General features: G+C 35.8%; 1 protein-coding gene across 1 annotated transcript in view; it reads right to left on the bottom strand.

Annotated features, from left to right (window-relative positions):
* Window positions 1–20,073, bottom strand: part of ALDH1A1 (aldehyde dehydrogenase 1 family member A1) — a 30,732-nt gene continuing 10,659 nt past the window's right edge. The window contains exons 3-13 of the mRNA XM_069000781.1: window positions 19,234–19,374; window positions 16,124–16,253; window positions 14,986–15,047; window positions 12,877–13,005; window positions 10,324–10,437; window positions 8,603–8,705; window positions 7,852–8,036; window positions 6,185–6,349; window positions 4,223–4,380; window positions 2,685–2,759; window positions 1–598 (exon numbers count right to left, since the gene is read on the bottom strand). Coding sequence (XP_068856882.1) covers window positions 526–598; window positions 2,685–2,759; window positions 4,223–4,380; window positions 6,185–6,349; window positions 7,852–8,036; window positions 8,603–8,705; window positions 10,324–10,437; window positions 12,877–13,005; window positions 14,986–15,047; window positions 16,124–16,253; window positions 19,234–19,374 — 1,335 coding nt within the window. The 3' untranslated portion in view covers window positions 1–525. The remainder of the gene's footprint in view (window positions 599–2,684; window positions 2,760–4,222; window positions 4,381–6,184; window positions 6,350–7,851; window positions 8,037–8,602; window positions 8,706–10,323; window positions 10,438–12,876; window positions 13,006–14,985; window positions 15,048–16,123; window positions 16,254–19,233; window positions 19,375–20,073) is intronic.

A 20,073-nucleotide genomic window follows, 5' to 3' on the forward strand; every position in this document is an offset into this window, starting at 1 on the left:
TTCTAGCTTTTGAAGGTGAATTTTAATATTTTTAAATTTTGTACAGATTACATTCAGGTAGTATGATGAACAACTTTAAAAGTCTAAGAAATATATCTAGAGAAACATAGAGTATCAGATAACTACTCATAAGTGCTTTTTTTAAGGCCACAAAGAAAATGCAAGGAGAACTTGCCATCTAACACTGACAAGAGCCCATAAATTCAAACTGTACTTGTAGAATATACTGAAAAAGGAAAATTTTCATAGAACTACAGAGAACTACAGCTGCAAACGAGAGTAGATATTTTTGAACATGAATTTTGAAATGAGTTAGCTGTGAACCAGATTTTAAGGACTTCTTTTCATAATTAATCACATTAACTTTTCCTATGCTATTCCTTATATTGTTAATGATAGAAGGTACCTCTTATACAGCCAGAAAGCAGAAAGGTTAATGAATCACTTGGAAAACTAAACACTTAAGAGTTCAGATAGCTTTTTCAGATTCATTCGAAGAAGTTAAATTCTGCGTCTCAAACAGCATTATGAGTTCTTTTGAGGGATTTTGATTGTGACAGTCTTTACTTCTGTGTATTCATGAAGTCCATATTCTCCCCTAGATAAAAGAGAACCAAGAGCAATAGTTATGCTAATGCTTTTTATATGAGTTTTGTTCTGGATGGGATTTTCAGTGGTACTGTGCAATTGGCCAGATATGTAACAAGTACACTGGACATATTTGGAAGACATCTGTGCAGCTAGAGTGATGCTGGAAACCTTCTGAAAAGCTACAGCAACAGTCTCCTGAGAAAAGTGGGACAGAGAGTAATTTTATTTCTGTGCAAAAGAATGGTGTTTAATTTAGAGCATTTCTAAACTGCATTTCTGTACAGCAGATCAAGAACATGTTAGATCTTCACAAGCATGTTAGCAAGTTATTTATATAGATCTTCTTCTGATGTCTAGAGTTTTCTCCAGAGTCAAAGAACAGACACTTCATCTCAAGTAAAGGGGGGACAAAATTATTCCATGATGAAAACTCCCAGACAGTGAAAAAGAGTTAAAATATTGAATATGTTACGAGCAGGTTTCACCTGTATGATTTCAGTGACGAGATGAAGCTTGTTTGTATTCCTAAATATTTGATATCCAATGCAGTCAAACTACGTAAGACATAACTGATTGCTCTATGGAACAAGGGTTTACTACAGTATAATGTTACACAGTTCTCACTGCTGTCTCATCAAACAGACACATAAGCAAAGGAGAAGTCTGTGCTCAGGACACTTGTGCTGGGTGAGAATGTTTACTGATTCCCTTCATTTTTGGAGAGGCATTTTGTTAGTATATGACAGTTGGTAGTTTAATTCATAATGGTATTATCACTCCAAGAATTATGCAGAGCATTTTATTCTGGGGTTCAAGGAAGTCAGTGGCTTAACACAACCACATCCTAATTTTTTCAGTGCAGGTCTTTCACATATTTCCACTTCTCCTAAAAATGATTGTACAATATTTACAAATTTTCTCATGACAGACATCTATCTGGTGATGATTCTTTCCTTGTCCTTTAGTGGGAATATTTTTATTTGTCTGATAATTGTGACTTTGAACCAGAAAACTTTCTTAGCACAAAAGCTTAACTCCTTCAAAATGTATTGTTATAGAGAACATTTTTGATGGTCTGTTATTTCCAGCAAATATAACAAAAAAATATTTCTGAAAAAGGCTGTAATTCAGAATTGATTATCTCCCAATTTTTGGCATCCAGCAAAGGCAAAGCCATCTTGGATTATAATTGCCTAAATTATTGGGAGGTTTCAACTTCCAGTTTTCTAAAGCTCTCAGCATTGGCTTGACTGTTTCCTTTGAAGTCAGTGGGAGCTTTGCCATCAGAAGCAGATTGTCTCCAGTGATGAGCAAGTGTAAAAACACTAGTCTTTAACTCTGAAAAAACTACATGAAAAGAAGCTCTGAAGCTCCTCACCTTCACATAAATTTTTAATCACTTCAATTGTTCATTAGAAGTGTCATGTATTTGTCTTAATAAAAAAGAAAGCTTACATGTACTAATTTTTAGTAATTTCTTTAAAAATAGTTTGTTCTCAAATATAGGGCATTTTAAACTAAGAATGAATACAAGTAAGACAGGATATGATTCAAGGGAAACTGGATTAAAACTTAGAAGTTTGAAAGTCCAAAGACTACAGAGGATTATTTTCATCATAACTTTTGACCTAGCTGGCACACACTGTAAAATCATTGGTTTCACAAACTTTTAAACTTGCTTAAATCTTGCTTAAATCAAGGATTTTGAAAAGTCTTGTGTTTTCAAACCTAACATTTAAAGGGGGTTTCATAAACTACCCACAGATTTATCTTCATGAAAATGACAGTTCCTCTATATATGCAAAAACTGTAGACCATAAACACAGTGGTCAGTTTTTACAAGTATACTGCAACCGCAGTAGACTGCAAACTGCTCAGATTGAAAAAGTGCCCATCTAAGCAATTTTCTTATTAATTTTGGAGAGGAATTGTTGGTTGACATTGCCTCTGACAACATGATGCCTCTAAGCACTCTAGAGACTAATTTGACAAAATCTCAAACTGGATATCCTAGTTATGCATATTTAAAGTCAGGGCTTGGAATTTCATTTTGAATTTCCTGTGAATCTACAATTTTAAAAGTATTTACTTACATTTCTCGTCCATTTCCTGACATCTTAAAACCTCCAAAGGGACACTGAGCAGACAATGCACTGTAGCAATTAACCCTGGAAGAACAGGAAAATTACTTTTGACTGTGGTTTTCTGTCACCTCTAAAAAGCCTACAAATGATATCTGAGTAATGTATTTGCAAAAATATATGTAATTTGAAGTTCAGACAAATGAAGCATCAAAAGCAACTACAGTTATTACCAGGTTACCAACACTCAGCAAGGGTCTTCAAGCAGAGAGACAGTCATATCTTCCTCTGATAGTTGCAATAAAATTCCTAACTTGTACATAAGCTCTCCCACAAAAGATTATCCACAGCTAAATGTTCTGCAGGTACATTTCTGATAGATAAACTCAGGACAGCTTCATTACATATTTAGGAAATTTTGTTTGGTTCTATTCAGTTAAACCTTATTCTGTATTGTGGTTGAGAACAAAGACACAATAATGAGTAAGAAATGAATTTCACAGGCAAATTTTTAGGTATGAATAATATTGGCAGAATGTGCACCCCGCTTCCAAGCTGAGAAGCTCTTTTTGTCTTTCAACCTTGTCAAATCAAATATTCTCTATTTTCTTATATTATAATCTCTCCTCCTGCTAGTCTAACTGGTTTCAACAACAGAGATTCTCTTCATAGTTAAGGATTCCTAGACCACCAATCATATAAGAGCAAATCCCAAATATTCCACTTCTAAACTTTCTTCCATATAAAGAATACCAACTCCTAAGTCAAGACAGCTAACTTATTTTTAGAAAGCATATGTTCTTTGATCACAGGACCTGGGCAGGAATTTGTGCTGGTTGTGAGGGCTTTCAGATAAAATGTAAATTGGACACAGGTTTTGTGTTCAAGTAAAATTGGTTGTTCTCCTTCTGATGCATTGAAATAACTGTAGGGAAATGCAGGTCTTTGTCAGTGATAGACATTAGACCCCGCTATGCCTCCAAGCTTTCACTCTTTCATCTCTTAGCTTTTTCTTTTTCAGTTCCATGTAGGTTGCCTCTTCTTTTCCATTGCTGGAAAGAGTTGGCCTTGCAGTCATTCTCCCAGCTTGTATTTCCTTTCTTTATTCAATCACATTTAATCAATCTTTTCCATTACAGATGGGTGTTCTGCCCAGGCTAAGGGCCACTGAACTTCGGGTAATTAATGTCTTTACAAAAAGCCAAAACTAATCTCATAAATTATGTATTGGGCTATCCCCAGATCCTGAAGTAAAAGAAAAGGGCACTCTCACCATATTATCTTTTGTTTCCTTTTCTTTTTAGCAAGTAAATTTCCTGTTTTTAGACAAAGTTTATGGGAAAATTGTGTGAAGACTTACAAGAAGTAATTATTTAGTAACACATTAAATAGGGAAACTTGCAGGAAAGATAAACAGAAGAGACCTCTATAAAGATGACAAGGAACAAACATTTTAAAAAGACCACCCAAAATACTGTGACTATGTCTTCCAATTAGTGCCATTGACATCTGTAGATCTAAAGGAAGAATTTAAAAAAAACATTACTTACCATACTGTTCCAGCCTGAAGAGCAGTTGCAAATGTCAGTGCTTTATCAATGTCTTTGGTAAAAACTGCTGCTGCTAAACCATAAGTAGTATTATTTGCCCTCTTGATAACTTCGTCTATGGTTTTAAACTTCATGATTTGTTGAACAGGTCCAAATATCTGTATTAAACACATGTAAACATATGAAGTGAACTAGAATAACTTACTATTTGAAGTAATTTACATATTTCAAGTTTGTTTCTGTCAGATGGCCTTATTCTTAAATCCATTCATCCAAGAGTGAATAAAGTTCTAAAAAATACTATAAATTCACATAAAGATTTTTATAATATGAAGCAAGTTGAGGTAGCCTATTGTAAATAATTAATAAAAAAATCAATAAATAATGAAAACAAATAAATAGCAATTAGAAGGCACTCACCATAAAGGTAGTTAACATGATGTCACAGTGTGCTACCTATCTATACTGGTGACCAACAAACTTGTGTTTTCTGGACAAGCTCCGTTTTTAAAGTCAGGAAAGACATTTGGTTTTTCCGTCACCTAAATTTTCTATTAAACTTTTATGCCTGCAGGTAGCTGCACAACTGAGAATGTACTCCAGGTGAAACAACTAATTCTGTTTTTCATATGGGTGTTGGGTAAGGGAATAGTCCCTCAGGTTTGGCTTTCCTGCTACCATTGTCCAGTGTTCTCAGCCAGAGGTGCCCATGCCTATCCCTCAATACCAAGACTGTGCAGTCTGGGGGCGCATTACAATGTCTGACTAATTCTATTTCCATAGGCTGTGAGCTTTCTACTTGACTGAATTTTTAGTGCTGGTTTATAAATGGAGTTGTAAGGATTTACATAGATCAGAAAACCACTTAACATTCCCATGCTGTTCAAGCCGTGAGCTTCAAAACTTTTACATTCTTTAAACTGTCTTGGCTATCTGGGGCTTTATTGTTCATTACACTTAAAATAATGTGAGAAGTAGTTCTTATACTGCTGACCAAAGTGTAACTAATAGAACTGTGAAAAAATCATAACTCTGTGCTGTTTTCTACCTGACTCATAGAATGGTGGAAACAATCCAAATTCTGTCTCATTCAGCTCTATCATGTTTTACAGCTCTCTCCCTGTCACAACTAATTCTAAATGCTGTGGTGTTCATTTTAACTCAGGCTGTTGACTTTTGCTGGATGTAGTAAGTATGTTTAGCCGACCACATTAGCTTTCTAGTATGAAGAAGTATAATGGACACCAATTGCAGCAGATATTAATTAAGATGAACGTAAAAAAAACAAACACAGCGAGGAGGTCATGACTGAACTTTGAGTCTTTGTTTAGAGAACTAGCTGACATGGCAGCTCAGCATTCCTAAGTGTCTCTGTTTCCTTGCAGACAATCACTGATACCCTAGCACTGTCATCTTAGTTGGAACAGTAGCAGATTCTGCAATGATGTGTAGACAAATCTGCAAACTGATGTAAGTAAAAAAACCCCGCGAGGCAAAAAGACCTACCACAAACAAAAGGCCTCTGGAAGCACAATCCAGCTAGTTTCTCATATTGCAAAATAGCTGCCTGGTGCATGCAAGCACCAAGTAAGTGGCTCCTTAGGCAGTGCAAAATGTTCACAAGTTGTGCCTCCAAGGTTTGCATCTCTGTTACAGGTCATTGTGACTTTTATATCTGAGACATGGACAGTATGGAGCAATGAAAACAATCCAAACCTCAGCATTTATCTACTGCAGAAGCCTTTGTTGGCAGGGCAGCCTCATAATCCGCTCCCTCCTTGAGCAAGCTGGTGAAATGGGCACCAGAAACCAATAAAAGCACTTTGAACACCACCAGGATGGAACAACAGGTTTACTGAGAGAATTTTCATATAGTCACTTGACCTTCTAACTGGATATTTTGTACAGACATTTAAAGAGACGACTTTCAGTGAGAGAAGAGACTGCTGAAAATTTATTTACCTCTTCTTTGGCGATGCGCATATCATCTGTGACATTAGAAAAAACTGTGGGCTGGATGAAGTAACCCTTGTCTCCCCATGGACCTCCTCCACATTCCAGTTTGGCTCCTTCTTTTTTGCCACTCTCTATTAGATCCAGTATTTTTTCAAACTGCTCCTTATCAATCTAAATGGAAAGATATTTGAAGGATGAAAACAACACACACTGACAGCCATTGATCTTCTAGCAGTTAACCTAAACCTGTGGCCCTTTGAGTGGGAGCAAAGTATGGCTTTTTCTCTGTGGCAATAGACCACAGTGAACAGAGCTGATACAGGCTATCATTTTTTGTCTCTAGAAAGAATTACTCAAAACATAACAACGGATTTGAAGACAAGGATAGATTTTTCACACAATTACCACAAAAGAAATGCAGCTACATCCCATGATTACAATTTTCCTTTAAATGGGATCATACCAGTTCTAAAAGGAGTAACTTTGCTAATCTGTAAAATAGTTAAGTGTTGGTTAAAGCTTGCTAAGGAGAAAAAATAAGTCAAAAAAGGCAAATTATGAGACTAGAGAAGAAGAGTCTTTATGCCCATTCAAATATTTTCATTTTTGCTTTTTCACATGTTTAACATCATTATTTTTTTAGTAGAAATGTATTTACTTCTCTCTTTTAAATTGTTAGCATGAAATTCAAACTCAGTAAAGCCACAAGAACATGAGAGAGAATTTCTGTTAATTTTATATTAGCTGTACACCAGACACCTGGAGTTTACTTTTCTTAATCTTCCTGCCCTTTGGCTTTTAAATTTATTCAGCTGAATTTATTATCTTGTATCAAAACATGTTCCAGGATGTCCAAAAATTATTTTCAAATTGCCCAAATCTTCTGTGGCTTGGAGTGCATTTTTTCCAATTTACTGGGTGTCTTTTATTACACAAAAATACTGTGATAACCAATAAGGAACACATTACTCTATCAAATGCATGGGAGTGATTTTGTCTCCTGCTTTTTCTTTGTTTCTACTACAGTGCTTTTATTCCATATCCTGCAGTATAAGATGGTATGGGAATAAGACTAGATGAGAGCTATTGTAACAGTGCTCTGAAGTGATCCATTGAATTCACAGATTTGTGATAGCTATACTTCTAAATGCTTCATTTTAACATTCTTTTGATGGGAATGCTGTTGGCATAATCTTTTAATAAAAGCAGGGAAAGAACCCAAAGTCTTGCATTTTAATTGTGTAGTATTCTAAAACGGAGAGCAGCATAATGAAAGTCTAGCACCTTGAAAAAGGGGAAAAGATATTGAAACTCTCATTTTTTTAAGAGAGGCACTTGCAGTGGCACTATTTGAATGTAAAGTTAGCAAGCTAACATGATATGGGTGATTGTACTTTCACTTTTACAGCTGTTGTATAGGACCTTTCTCAAAGCATTTGAATTTATTACAATTTTTCCACTTCAATAATAAAAAGAACTAGAAAAGAGAGAGACACCTTAGGCCAATGATATTGGCACAAACAAAAATCACTGCAATTTCTTCCTCCTTGTACTCCAGACTAACCACCAGAAAACTGTACTTAGCTTTGAAACTACTGCAACTGTAGGTTTACAAATATATTAAATTGTGATATCATGACAGAATTATGCTGGAAACATGTAATATTACTCACTTGAGGGCCCTGCTGTACACCAGGCATTAAAGGATTCCCAAGAGTGTACTTCTTTGCTCTTTCAATGCTCCGACGAACAAACTCATCATAAATAGGCTCTTCCACAAAAATCCTAGATCCTGCTATACAACACTGTCCCTGGTGATAGAACAGACCAATATGGGCAAATTCCACAGCAGCGTCCACTGCAAAGAAATGCGGAGTTCATCAGATCCTAAACCTGAATTGTCACATCATAAAATCTTTACTAACCTTTGTCACCCATCTAATTTCCCTTTGTAGCACTTTTTTTTTTTTTTTTAATGGCCCTTTAAAAACAGATATACAACCATTTACTTATGTCCAAACTACCCTTATCAAGAGCATCATGGTACACCTAGCTGAACACACATTTAGATGTTCTATGAGAAATTTAGATTTAACATTATTTGCCCTGTCAGGAGTACCAAGCAGAATATTCAGACAGAAATTTAATAAACCTGTACAAGATCCATCTATCCACTTTTCGTTCTGCATTCTTGTTTCATTAGGATGATCATAAATTACATTAAGAGTGAACAGGTTATCAGAGGTCCATATCTACTTAGGAGCCATTGGTTTTGGTGGCAATCTAACTTAAAATTATGGCATGACCAGAAAACATTAAAAATTATTCCTTTATTGAAAAGGTTCAAATAATTTACTGACAAGAAAAGAAAAAGAGCATTGGCTTAGCAGTAGTAGCAGTTTATATGATAAGATTGCTACTAACAGTCTGCATCTGCGAATATAATGTTAGGACTTTTTCCTCCAAGTTCCAAGGTAACTCTCTTCAAGTTGCTCTTCCCTGCTGCTTCTTTAATCAACTTGCCAACCTGAAAGTAAGGGAGAGGACAGCTTCATGTCAAAAAGTTTTTAATGACCTCTATAATACTTTTCTGATTTCCTCAAAAGTGCAAATCAGTTCAGAGGTGTCTAATATCCCAGTAATAAAATGAAAAATAAGTTAAAATAAAACAACTGAAAGGAGTCAGGGTGCAGGGCACTTGTACCCTATGACCTAGAAATGTTTTCTAGAAGAGTTTCTCCCTGTACCCGTTCATGTTAACTGCCAAAGACACATGGTGCTTTTTCGGTTACCACCACTCTGCTTGCATGTATCTGTAATCTATAGCAGGCATAGGTTGCTGCTCCACCAGTTACTCCCATTAGGTTAAAATTCCTCTGTTTTATGTGTTAGAAAGCGCTTTAATGCACAAATACAATCTACATTGGCTGCATGGACACTCTTCCTTATTTCAATTTCTCCCTTAGATGAATGAAGAGGAGGAAATGGACACTGCAAGGTAGAACCCCTACCCCGTTTTTATCTACTGATGACATAATTAAAGGAACTACTTACTATGAATTGCCCTGGAAAAACTGTGAAGGAAAAATCTGCTTGCAGCTCTCGTGGCTTTTGTCTGTAACTGCCTGTGCGTAGCAACCATCAGGGAAACTTCCTCCCTCTATCAGCCTTCCTGCCACCATTTCTCTTTGCTAAATTATACTGCTAGAAGAGAACTGTCACCAAACTCTATGAATACACCCTCTGGTCCATCTGCCTTTGGTGGGTCACTGGGCACTGGGAACAGTAGTTGTTACTGTCTATTGGTAACATCTGTGGGATATTTCTCAGATGTCAGGGTTTTGGGTTGTTTTCTTTTCCCATTACTGTAGAGCTGAAGGTTTCTGAGAGAAAACATAGCTCTTGCATTCAGTGTGTACTGATCCCTGACATAAGGCAATGATATTTATCTTTGCAGTTTACATCCAAGAAGTTAAAAGACCAGATGGCAGCTTTTCCATTTAGCATGCATGCAGTCAGACAATATAAAGAACTGTATCAAGGATATTGCTAATCCTTAATTCTATATATAGCCTGCAAAGAGAAATCTTCATTTATAGCGCTCCCAGTTCTTCAGAGTGACAGTGAGGGAAAATTAACAGTGACCTTCCTTTTAAACAAATACATATTCAAACACTCTTCTAAGACCACCCAGATGGTCCTAAGTATCACTGTAATACCAAAAAGCTGTCACCTCACCTAAGCATGTGCAGACCAAAGAATGAGATTTCTTAGGTACCTTCCTGCCATCCTGTTGTTATTAAACTTAAAAATAACAGAACTTCTTAAGAAAAGATGTAAACTATGTTATGAAAAAGTTTTGGTTTGAATGAGTAAGACTTAAAATAGCCTTGGTATACTAGAACCTACCGTATCTCATGGACTGTCTTTGTTTGAAGGGCTTTCCAGCAGTACAAACATTGTTTAAATATGTTTAAAGTTAATGATAACCAACAAATCATTAAACAGACTTTGTTTAACACACCCGCAGCCATAAGAAAGAAGAGAGTTAAAATAATTACATAGAATAAGTTAGACATTAAATCATTGCTGGGAATCAGAGGGGCACATTTCCTGCTTATATTCTCTTGCATTCATTATAGTACCTCTGTGGAGCCTGTGAAAGCTACTTTATCTATATCCATGTGGTGAGAAATTGCTGCTCCAGCAGTGGGTCCAAAGCCTGGAACAACGTTCACAACTCCAGGTGGAAATCCTGCCTGAATTGGAAGAAAGAATGTGTAAATTGGAGGAAGGATAATAACTAGATGAACATGTGTCACATAGTCTTACCTCTGTTTTCAGTTCTCTGGTCACCTTTTCTCAGCCAAACACTTATTCTCAGCCCTAAAGGCCCAAAAGATTTCATTCTCACGTGATTTACACTTTCTTTCACCTGTCTTTTAGGTTATTGAACTACCTCTTTTTTTTTTTTTTTTTAAATAACATATTAATTTATTTCTTTGTCAGTACATTTCCAAAGAAATATTTTTATTTATTTTCTCACTCAGATGTATAAAAAAAATTGCTTACTTTCATATCTGCTTCATTAAAGCTGTTTGAATCAACATATGTACCTGCTGGCTTGAGCATATTAATAACCATGCTAGACGGAATTTAATTAATGATCTGCTGACTGAAATTCTATTAAGAAAAACCATGGAACTCTGGATGTAGTTTGAAAGTTTACAGTAAAAAAGAGGCAGGTCAGCTACCAAGTGTGAAAAAGCTGGCTGAGACATGCACAGTTTTAATATCTTGCACATTTTTTATGCAAATAAGGGTTTTCTATGGCTCAAAACAAATGTATTTCTTCTCATAAATCCTGTATTAGATATGTTACATTCACAGCAAAATAAGCTATTTTCTTCCAGCAGGTTGTCAGGCAAACTCAAGGATATGTAAAGAGTAGATGGAATTTTTGTTGGTTTGTGAAGCAGCTGTGCAATCTGAACGGCACTTGCAGAACAACATAGAATTAAAATACCAAAAAGATTAATATCCTGCATTATCACTTTAATAAGTTTCTTTACAGCATTAAATAGGACTTTGGGATTACATCCAAAAGTTCCACTTTTATTTGGAAAATGGTGAATTTTAGGTGGTGAGTTAGAGCTGCTGTAACTCATGTCCTGCATTTTGTATATCAGGTTGTTACTTTTATTCAAGCAACTTTTATTCTTTACAGTTTCATGCTCAGATACAGTCTGTCAATGCTTGCTATGCTCATTTAATTTTCCAGATAAATATTTACCCTGAAATTGATGAGACAATGAGGTTCTTTCCATTTGCTTGGCATTGTGTTACACACTTAATTTGTACAGAAAAGTCTCACTTTGAACATTTAATTTCTGTGTTTGTTTTAGGAGCTCTTCTCTATATATTAGCAAGGGAGCCTTGTGAGTGCTATAAAGAAGGATAGTGAAAGTTACCCAAAGTGACTATATATATATTTTTTTCTTTTAATGTGGACACTCGGGAACTAGAAAGTTGAATTAGACCTTCAGATATTTTCACAAGTCTAAAGCAGCTATTGAAGTAATCACTGGCAGGGATTTGGGCTCCAACATTTTTTGGATATTCTGGATACTGATCATGTTCCCACTTATGAGCTTTCCTTTTAGGAAATCAGAACATTAGAATAGATATTTCATTAGATCACAGCAGAATTGATTAACTTCTCTGTAAAGTTACTTTTTTCAGAGAAATACACCTTCTGATACTTACTGTTAAAAATTTACAGAGAAGGTTTCTTTGATATTTTTTAAAGCTATTGCTCCTCCCCAGTATTATCTAATAACATTTACTATGTGATGCAATAACAGCAAGTCTTGGTTCCACCCTGATAATCATTTAGTTTCTGTGTAATATTAACTCACAACCAGTCAGTATACTCTGCTGAACCACTGTTTTGAAGCAGAATAATAAAATGTGCCAAGTCATTTCCACTAGAACTCTGCAAGGTTACTGCACTGGCAATTATTGACATCTTTGCCAACTTTTGAATCACCTTAGAATATATTCGTTGATTTTATTGGGAAGAAATCTAAACTATTTTACTGTTCTCTTTGGGTGTTTTCTCAACTGGGCATAATAGTTAGCTTTGAAGATACTAACTTTCTGAAGAAACTGGCACACTCCTTGTTCAGGAGTACAGAGTGCCTTCTTGCAGCTACTAGGTGAAGAGAGTTCACAGGTTTGGCAGCAGTCACCAGTTTGATTTTACAGCTCCCTGTTAATAAACTCAGGTGGATGAAAACTTTGTTCAGTTGGAAAAAAAAAAGCAAAGCTGTACAAACAGGTTCTCTTCTGTGATAACTATGCTAATAAAGTCATTGCCACTCACCTCCGAGTACTCTGCACTTGACTCCTTGTTTACTTTTGACTTTGAAAGGTACTGTGCTTTTGTAATACAAATATATTTGTTAAAGAATGAAGTTTACTAAATTGTTGTTGTGGGGTTTTGTGTGTGTCTACTGGGGTGAAAGATATGCGTGCTTTTGCCCTGGTTTGGCTTTCCTGGTTTACAGCAAGGTAAGTTCCACAGTGCAAGGCTAGGCATGCAATGAGCCTGGCTTATATCACCTTTGTGGCATTTCAGCTGCAGTATGCTCTTGCACTTCTGAGAGGAACAAGTAACTCTGTTGTTGGTGACTTACCTCTTTAATTAAGGATCCCATGTAAAGGGCACTGAGTGGAGTCTGTTCTGCTGGTTTCACAACCACTGTGTTTCCACAACAAAGGGCAGCAGCAATCTTCCAGATGAACATAACCAATGGGAAGTTCCACTGAAAGACAGACCAGAAAGTGTATCCTATTTCTAATACATCACCAAAATGTCTCAGCTTTTTCTATTATAATAGTGCAAATTGTCAACTGGGTGGTTGAACTTTTTGTTGAATTCCTTTCAGAATGAAGATGTTTTGAAAAAACAACTGGCAAACCATGTAATACAAAGACCGGTGATTTTTGTATATATACAAGTCCAGGGGATTTAAGGTTTTAGTTAAAACCTCAAGAGACAATAGGTGTACTCCGTTAATAACGTAGTACAGAGTTGTTGGATTAGTGGTGCAGTTGGGAGCTTTTCTATCTTAAATGGTCACATCCATTCAGTTTTCTAAGGGATACAAGGTAATAATACATAATGCTGCTCCTGCTCTCTCCCCTGGAGGTTTCGCTGGCAGCTGTCTGTTGTGGGCAGTTCAGACAGGTTGAAAGGCACCTGCCTGCTTTGGATCACATGTTCTGCAGTATGAGAGACAACATGACCAGGGGAAAACAACTTTTCCCTTTTGAGAATATTTACAATAGTTTGGGAAGCATTGAGGCCATGAGCCTCGGCTCAACAGACACCTTATTAGAAATGGGAAAAAAGGCAGTAAAGATAGGTAGTTACCTATTATGCCAGAAAGGCTAGGAGGAAAATACATGCAACACTTCATTTTTTCTCTCCTTGTCTCCTTTCAGTCTCACACCAGCCCCAAAAATAATAGGAGCATAAATAACATAAAGTGAGGGATTACAGGGTTTTCTGCATATTCATTGTTAAAGTGGAACTGAGTAAGTGAAAGGAAGTGGAAATGGTGAGCTATCAAAAGTGGTTTGTAACATACACATAGTCCTCACAGTTTTGGTTTATGTAGAAACCTACAGTTTGGTGGTTCATATTTTGATAGAGAGAAAATGAACTCAGAAATACTTAACATTTTATAAGGGAGGTCAGCGTTTGTAATAACGGCTGCTTATATTTCCAGGAGATAATTCTATTTTAAATGGCCACATCTAATGTTTCTAGCTCTTTAGCATATCTCGACTGAGTGTTTTACTTGAAATGTCTTGTGTCTGACATACAAGAGGATCTAAACCAGTTTCTCAAGCTCTCCTGGACACTGGATACAAACATATTTGAGCCAGCCACCACATGTATGTGGTGGTCTAAAGATACAGCAAATGTTCAAGATCAACTTAAAGACATCAGGCAGGACCCACATGTCTGAGCAGACCTTATAGACAAGATGACTTTTTCAGAAGTTGAGTTGCCAAGAAGGTCAGGTGAGGCTGCTCGTAACTGCCATGTGCAAGGGAGTGGGTGGATTGGGACTGCCTAGTGCATACAACTATTTTTACAGGCACCCACCAAAATTATGCAGACTTCACAAATAAATTTAGAACTTGAGCTCCTCTAGTGTTTTGAGTGATCAGACTCAGGTAGGCCTTTTGCAACAGTTAAAATGAGTGACTTCAAAACTGGGAATTTAGATGGGACAAACAGGAGCTTTATTGGACACATTCTTTGTGTTGTAACTTGTACCACCATCATGGTGAATGAGTCTTAGCCATAAAGATCCAGCTGTCTGAATGCTGTATGGAGCAGAACAGATATTCTGGGTCTTAAAGAACTTATTGTTTACACTCTTATAGGCTTAAACATTATAGATTGTAATATTACACTCTCTTATATGTTTGTTTCTAATTCTTTTGGTTTCTACAAAACAAAATTCCATCTTTCAAATTATTTTGTAAGTCAAACATTTGATATTTATTTTCTCTCCATATACAGCAAGGAGAGGGCAAGGTTGGACCAAACTGACTTATCACAAACTGATGAATCAGAATTACAGTACTCAGGATGGTTTCTGTCTTTCAGGACCTGAAAATTTCTGCTTAGGGATGTTTCACAAATGCACTTGCAGAGGTAAAATTTCAAAAGCATTTCTATTTGTAACAAGGAACATTTATGTTTTGCATAAATGGTTCCAACTTACAGGAATAATTTGGCCACAAACACCAATAGGCTCATGTCTTGTAAATGTAAAAAAGTTTCCATCTATGGGAAAAAGAAAAAAATTAGGCATTCAGACAAAGCATTTGTGAGAAACAGTTAGATCAGAAAAATGATAAAGTTGGGTACCAAACTTAGCTGGATACAATTTTACTTATAAATGATATTTTCAAAATCTTAACTATGCAAAAAGCCATGAAATACATCTGGATTCAATGTCTACTTTCTTCATAGCTCCAAGGTTTGATTTTTCCAGTCTGACTGACTTTTTGCAGTGATAACCCTGCTTCTCAATATGGTATGCACAGCACACCAACAAGCATTCCTCATTTCTTTTATCACCTTTTTTTTTCTTTCAGAAAGTTCTCTTTTAAATCCTACATACATATCAGACATTTTTTAATATTAGATCTTAGCTTAAATCAAATCCATTAAATATAACATTCTCTTTGATTCAAATAAATATGTGTTCCATTAAACCTAGCATAGAGGTCTACATGAGGCAAAAAAGTTGGAAGTATTTATCACTCTAGTTTTCCTTAAGTCCTTCTTTATTACCTTTTCCTTAATTCCTTCTTTATTACCATTCTTTTCTTTGTCTTCCTGAGAGAAGGTAGCTAGAGAGACAATGTTTTCCTAGAGCTGCTTAATGGGAAAGGGAATGGAATGAAATCTTAGCAAATACTCTTTCCTCATTCCTATCTCTTAGTACTTACTCTTCCTAATAGATTATCCAATCACTGAAATAAATATTACTGCTTTGTGCTAATCTTTGCTTAAATACCCAGACACCCAGGTCCCACTACTGTAGTCTTGTATAAACTATACAATGCTATGCAAAAGTAGCTTACCACATTTCTTAGATGTACACAAAGCTTAATTTTTTCGGTCCATAAACAACTCTTGTTAGTAGTGTATAGAACAAGAAATAAATGTGAAGACCTACACTAAATGTTTAAACTGAGAACTATAATAAATCTTTAATAACCCATCTTAAAACTTTTCTAAAATATTTTCCATTTGAGATATTTTCTATGTTGCACAACTTTTAGATAAAAGGCAGTTATCTACAGCTTGTGTTGGACTCAGTTCTCTAATTTTGTTATCTCGGAACTACTCACCCACTGGAACGGTACGTCCATGGATTTTATCAGCCCAGCCTGCACAGTAGCGTAAAGTTTTGATACAGGCACCCAAGTCCATTAGGTAGGCCGTGGAAAAGAGCTTCCCACCATCAATGGTTTCCATTGTCTGCAGACAACAGCAATTCAAAAAAATATCAAATACTGATAACAGTTCTTTTGCTTGTCCTTTGTAATTTAGCTTTTGGTAGTTAACTCTGAGGATTTCAGCTTTAGAACAAGCATTTAGATGAATTCCCCTGGGAAGGACACATTTTGAAAAACTGAATGTAGCAATTTACACGTGAGAAATTTTCATGATGGTTTATTTGTATTGAGCTATGCAGATAGCATGATCATGACATGTTTGTAATGGTAAGATTTACTCAGACAACATCTCTCCCCTATGAATCAATTACACAGTTCTCATTTATATTAAATATTCTGCAAGCACAGATCAAGAGATCAGGTAGGAAACTGATGCAAATAACTGATGCAAATAAAATGAGTGGTTTTCCTCAAACACCAGCAGGAAGACTCAAATCTTGTAATAAAATACCCTAAATACACCTTGAGTGTTTGATGTGCAAAGGAAAGAACTGAGCCATCTAGAACTCATAAATGAGAAAAATTCAGTATGAAGAAAAAATGCTTATAGAGAAGAGACTCTCTTTTATTAGCTAACTAGTAACTGAATGAACTAAGTGGTCTTATTTGAAGACAACAGCAGATGGCCTGACACTCCATGCCAGGTAGATACAAACTTTTAACGATCTGTAAATATTCATTCATGATATACAAATTTTTGGCTGAGCAATTCTGTTCCACCCACAGAGACACCAGCTCTAAATAGGGTTGCTTTCCAGCCAAATCTAAGGAGTGTGGTTTGGACTAATTTCCATGCCTCTTACTATTGGGACATAAAGATCATGAGCAGCTCTTGAATAATGTCAGCATATTTTTGACACTTCAAAAACATTTTTCGCAACCTTTCCAAAACAGAGAAATCAAGGATCTTCAATTTTATGAACAATCCTGTTACAATATTCAGGAGAGGGAGCCCAAACTATAGTTCTAAGATCTAAACTGTGGTTTTAAGATCTAATCAGATTGGCATTCTTTATTATTTCAGGTTGGATCAACAGACTGATCTTCAAGAACAGTTGTTCACCAGCAATTCCCCTGTGAAGTCCACAGTTTTAGTTAACTGGGCACATTTCAGATATCATACTTGGGAAGAGAACAAAACAAACAGAGAAGATAGCAATGCTTCATGGCTCTTAGCAGCAAGAAACTGATGTATCTGGTGCTTTTTTGTTCTGTTTGGACACGGGAGAAAATTATTCTCTGGCCTCAAACTTAAGAATTCTTTAGCTTTCAACATCACAACAAGTTGAAAACTAAGAAACACAATTCTCATTGGCTCTTTCAGTACCTTGCTTTGACTTATTTTTTCAGTTGCCTATCTGTAGGTGTGCTGAGCCTCTGAAGCATAACAAAGCACTGAAATGGAGTAATTTTCATCCTGGTCAAATGCATGAACACAGGAAAATAACTTTGCAATTAGCTTTGGACATCTATTTTGATTTCTAGTGCACAGAAGTATGTGTTACTCTATAGTACTAGTTTTACTGGTAGAATAAACTGTGCCTGGATAAAATCTCTCTACATCAAAGTCTGGAAAGCACTTCACTCATACATACCTTTTCTGAAAAGGGAAATAGTTAATAATGTGACTAGAAATAAAGTCAGTAAAATAGAAAGTTGGGAGGGGCCCCAGAGAAAAGTAATTCTTTCATATTATGAAAATGGCAAACAGGAACAAAAACTAATACAATGTGTCATCCTTCCTGTGGAAAAAAAAATGGTATCTTCATCCTCTTTGCATTTTTAATGCAAATAAAGCAATAAATAATATAAAGAAATAAATGCCAGCTTATCCAATTATTTAATGGACAAGAGAGCATACTTCTCTATTGAAAATATACCTCTCTTCAAATTTTGCCTCTCTCAACTCAAATCTAGCATTTTAAAGGATATAAGTCCCACTCATCCAAGGCTTCTGCTGAGAAACTCTTCTATAGTTGTAAGGACATATAATGGGCAGCAGATGCTTGGCAGATTTTACATATTTGAAGGTTTAAATTTTATGAGCTTATCTACAGTGTGTTTTGTGGTGAATGGCTAAATACATTAAACTGCAACTAGATCAGTCTGAGTGATGATCCTGAATGTTGGATACTCCTCCTTCTCTTTAAATTTTTTTATGCAATTGGCAGAAAACCAGGATTCATCTTCAGCACAAACAGTTACCCCACCTAAATTTTAATTCCAGAATGTGCTTGAAATAGCAGCGAAATCACCTTAATAATAGTACCATATGTGGAGTTTAAAACAAGGAGGAAAGGATACCAGCCTTTATCAAATTGGTGGTGCATTTCTATTTTACATGTCTTTTCTTGCCTTAGTGCACGATTGTAGGTGAGAGCATTACAAGTTATGTGTCTTCTGTTAAGTGGCAATACACAGTAGTTCTTTAAGAGAGGACATCATTCCCCAATGCTCATGTTATTGTTCTTCTTAAAATAATCCATTGTTCTCTTTGATTCTGGTTAAGCTTTATCCCTCATTGCTAGTTGCAAGCTGGAGTTAATGAAGGACCAGTGATAAGAAACTATAGAGCCTTGAAGTTCAAAGTTTCTTCCAGTTCTGACTTGTATCATCTATAAACACTGAGCCAAGCTTTGAGTTTAGGCCTTGATTCAGGCTTTGATTTGAGTTTAGGCCTCAATTCCGTCTTTGGTTTAGACAAGCATTAACCATGTGATATATGTTTGTGTGTCCTTAAGAATCAGCAATTCAAATTACTGTGATTGTAGGTAGTTTAAGTATCACTTTAAAGCTAATCAAATAATCAACTACTTTGTGGATATAGGGTGTTAATAGACCTGAGTGCAAGCCAGCTTAGTGATGTCCATTTGCTATAGAGGAGAAAACCATGTGTTGAGACAGACTGGCTTTCAAAAGATGAGGCATGTTAAACTTGCTTGTATCTTTCTTTTAAAATCAGGCCTTTTCTCCTCGTCCCTATGTTCACATATCATACTCACAGCTAAAATCAGACGGTCTCTTTCCACTAAGTCAGCTAGTTTATTCAGGAGCCTTCCTCGCTCTGAAGCATCCATCGTACGCCAGGGTGACCCAAGCTCAAAAGCCTTTCTAGCTGCTTTAACTGCCTTGTCTACATCCGCCTGTGGGGAAAACAAAAAAACTTACATAATCAGTGATTGGTTCTGCCATCAATAATTGGTTCTGCCATCATCCATTTTTGCTGTTAAACAAGTAAAGTTTAGCATAAGCTTAACATAAAGTTTAAATAAGAGGAACAACCCCAATATAATCAAAATTAGTAACAGTAATGTTAAATACGTGGGTTATTTTCTTTCAAAACACTTGCTATATCAGCAATGTGAAATTGTATGAGAAACAGATAGTTTCTCATAGGCTTCTAAAATAAAAATATAGAAAAGAGCTCTATTTTTAAAATTTAGATTTTTAAGCCCTTTCTGTACACCAAGCACTTACATTGATGATACAATTTAATCTCATTTGTTTACAAAGAGATACCACGTCTGTAAGTTAAATGCTTAATTGCTCATCATCTGAAAGTATCTTACAGTGTAATGAAGACCAGGTTAGAAAAACTCCTTAGGATGTTCCTTAGGATGCTTCATAAAATGAACACAAATTTATTATTAAGGAAGACAAATCAATAAATTTATTTTTAAAAGTTTTGAGAAATATTTATGTATAAAATTATATCAAAAACTAAAAATAAGCCAGGTTTAAAATGCTAAGCCTAAATATTTGAAAGTCTAAGCACTGTCTTTGCATATGCAGCTAATTTTTCAGTACATTAATGTTTTTTATGGCATATTTTCTTATTTATC

This window comes from Aphelocoma coerulescens, assembly GCF_041296385.1.
Source record: "Aphelocoma coerulescens isolate FSJ_1873_10779 chromosome Z unlocalized genomic scaffold, UR_Acoe_1.0 ChrZ, whole genome shotgun sequence".
NCBI lineage: Eukaryota > Metazoa > Chordata > Aves > Passeriformes > Corvidae > Aphelocoma > Aphelocoma coerulescens.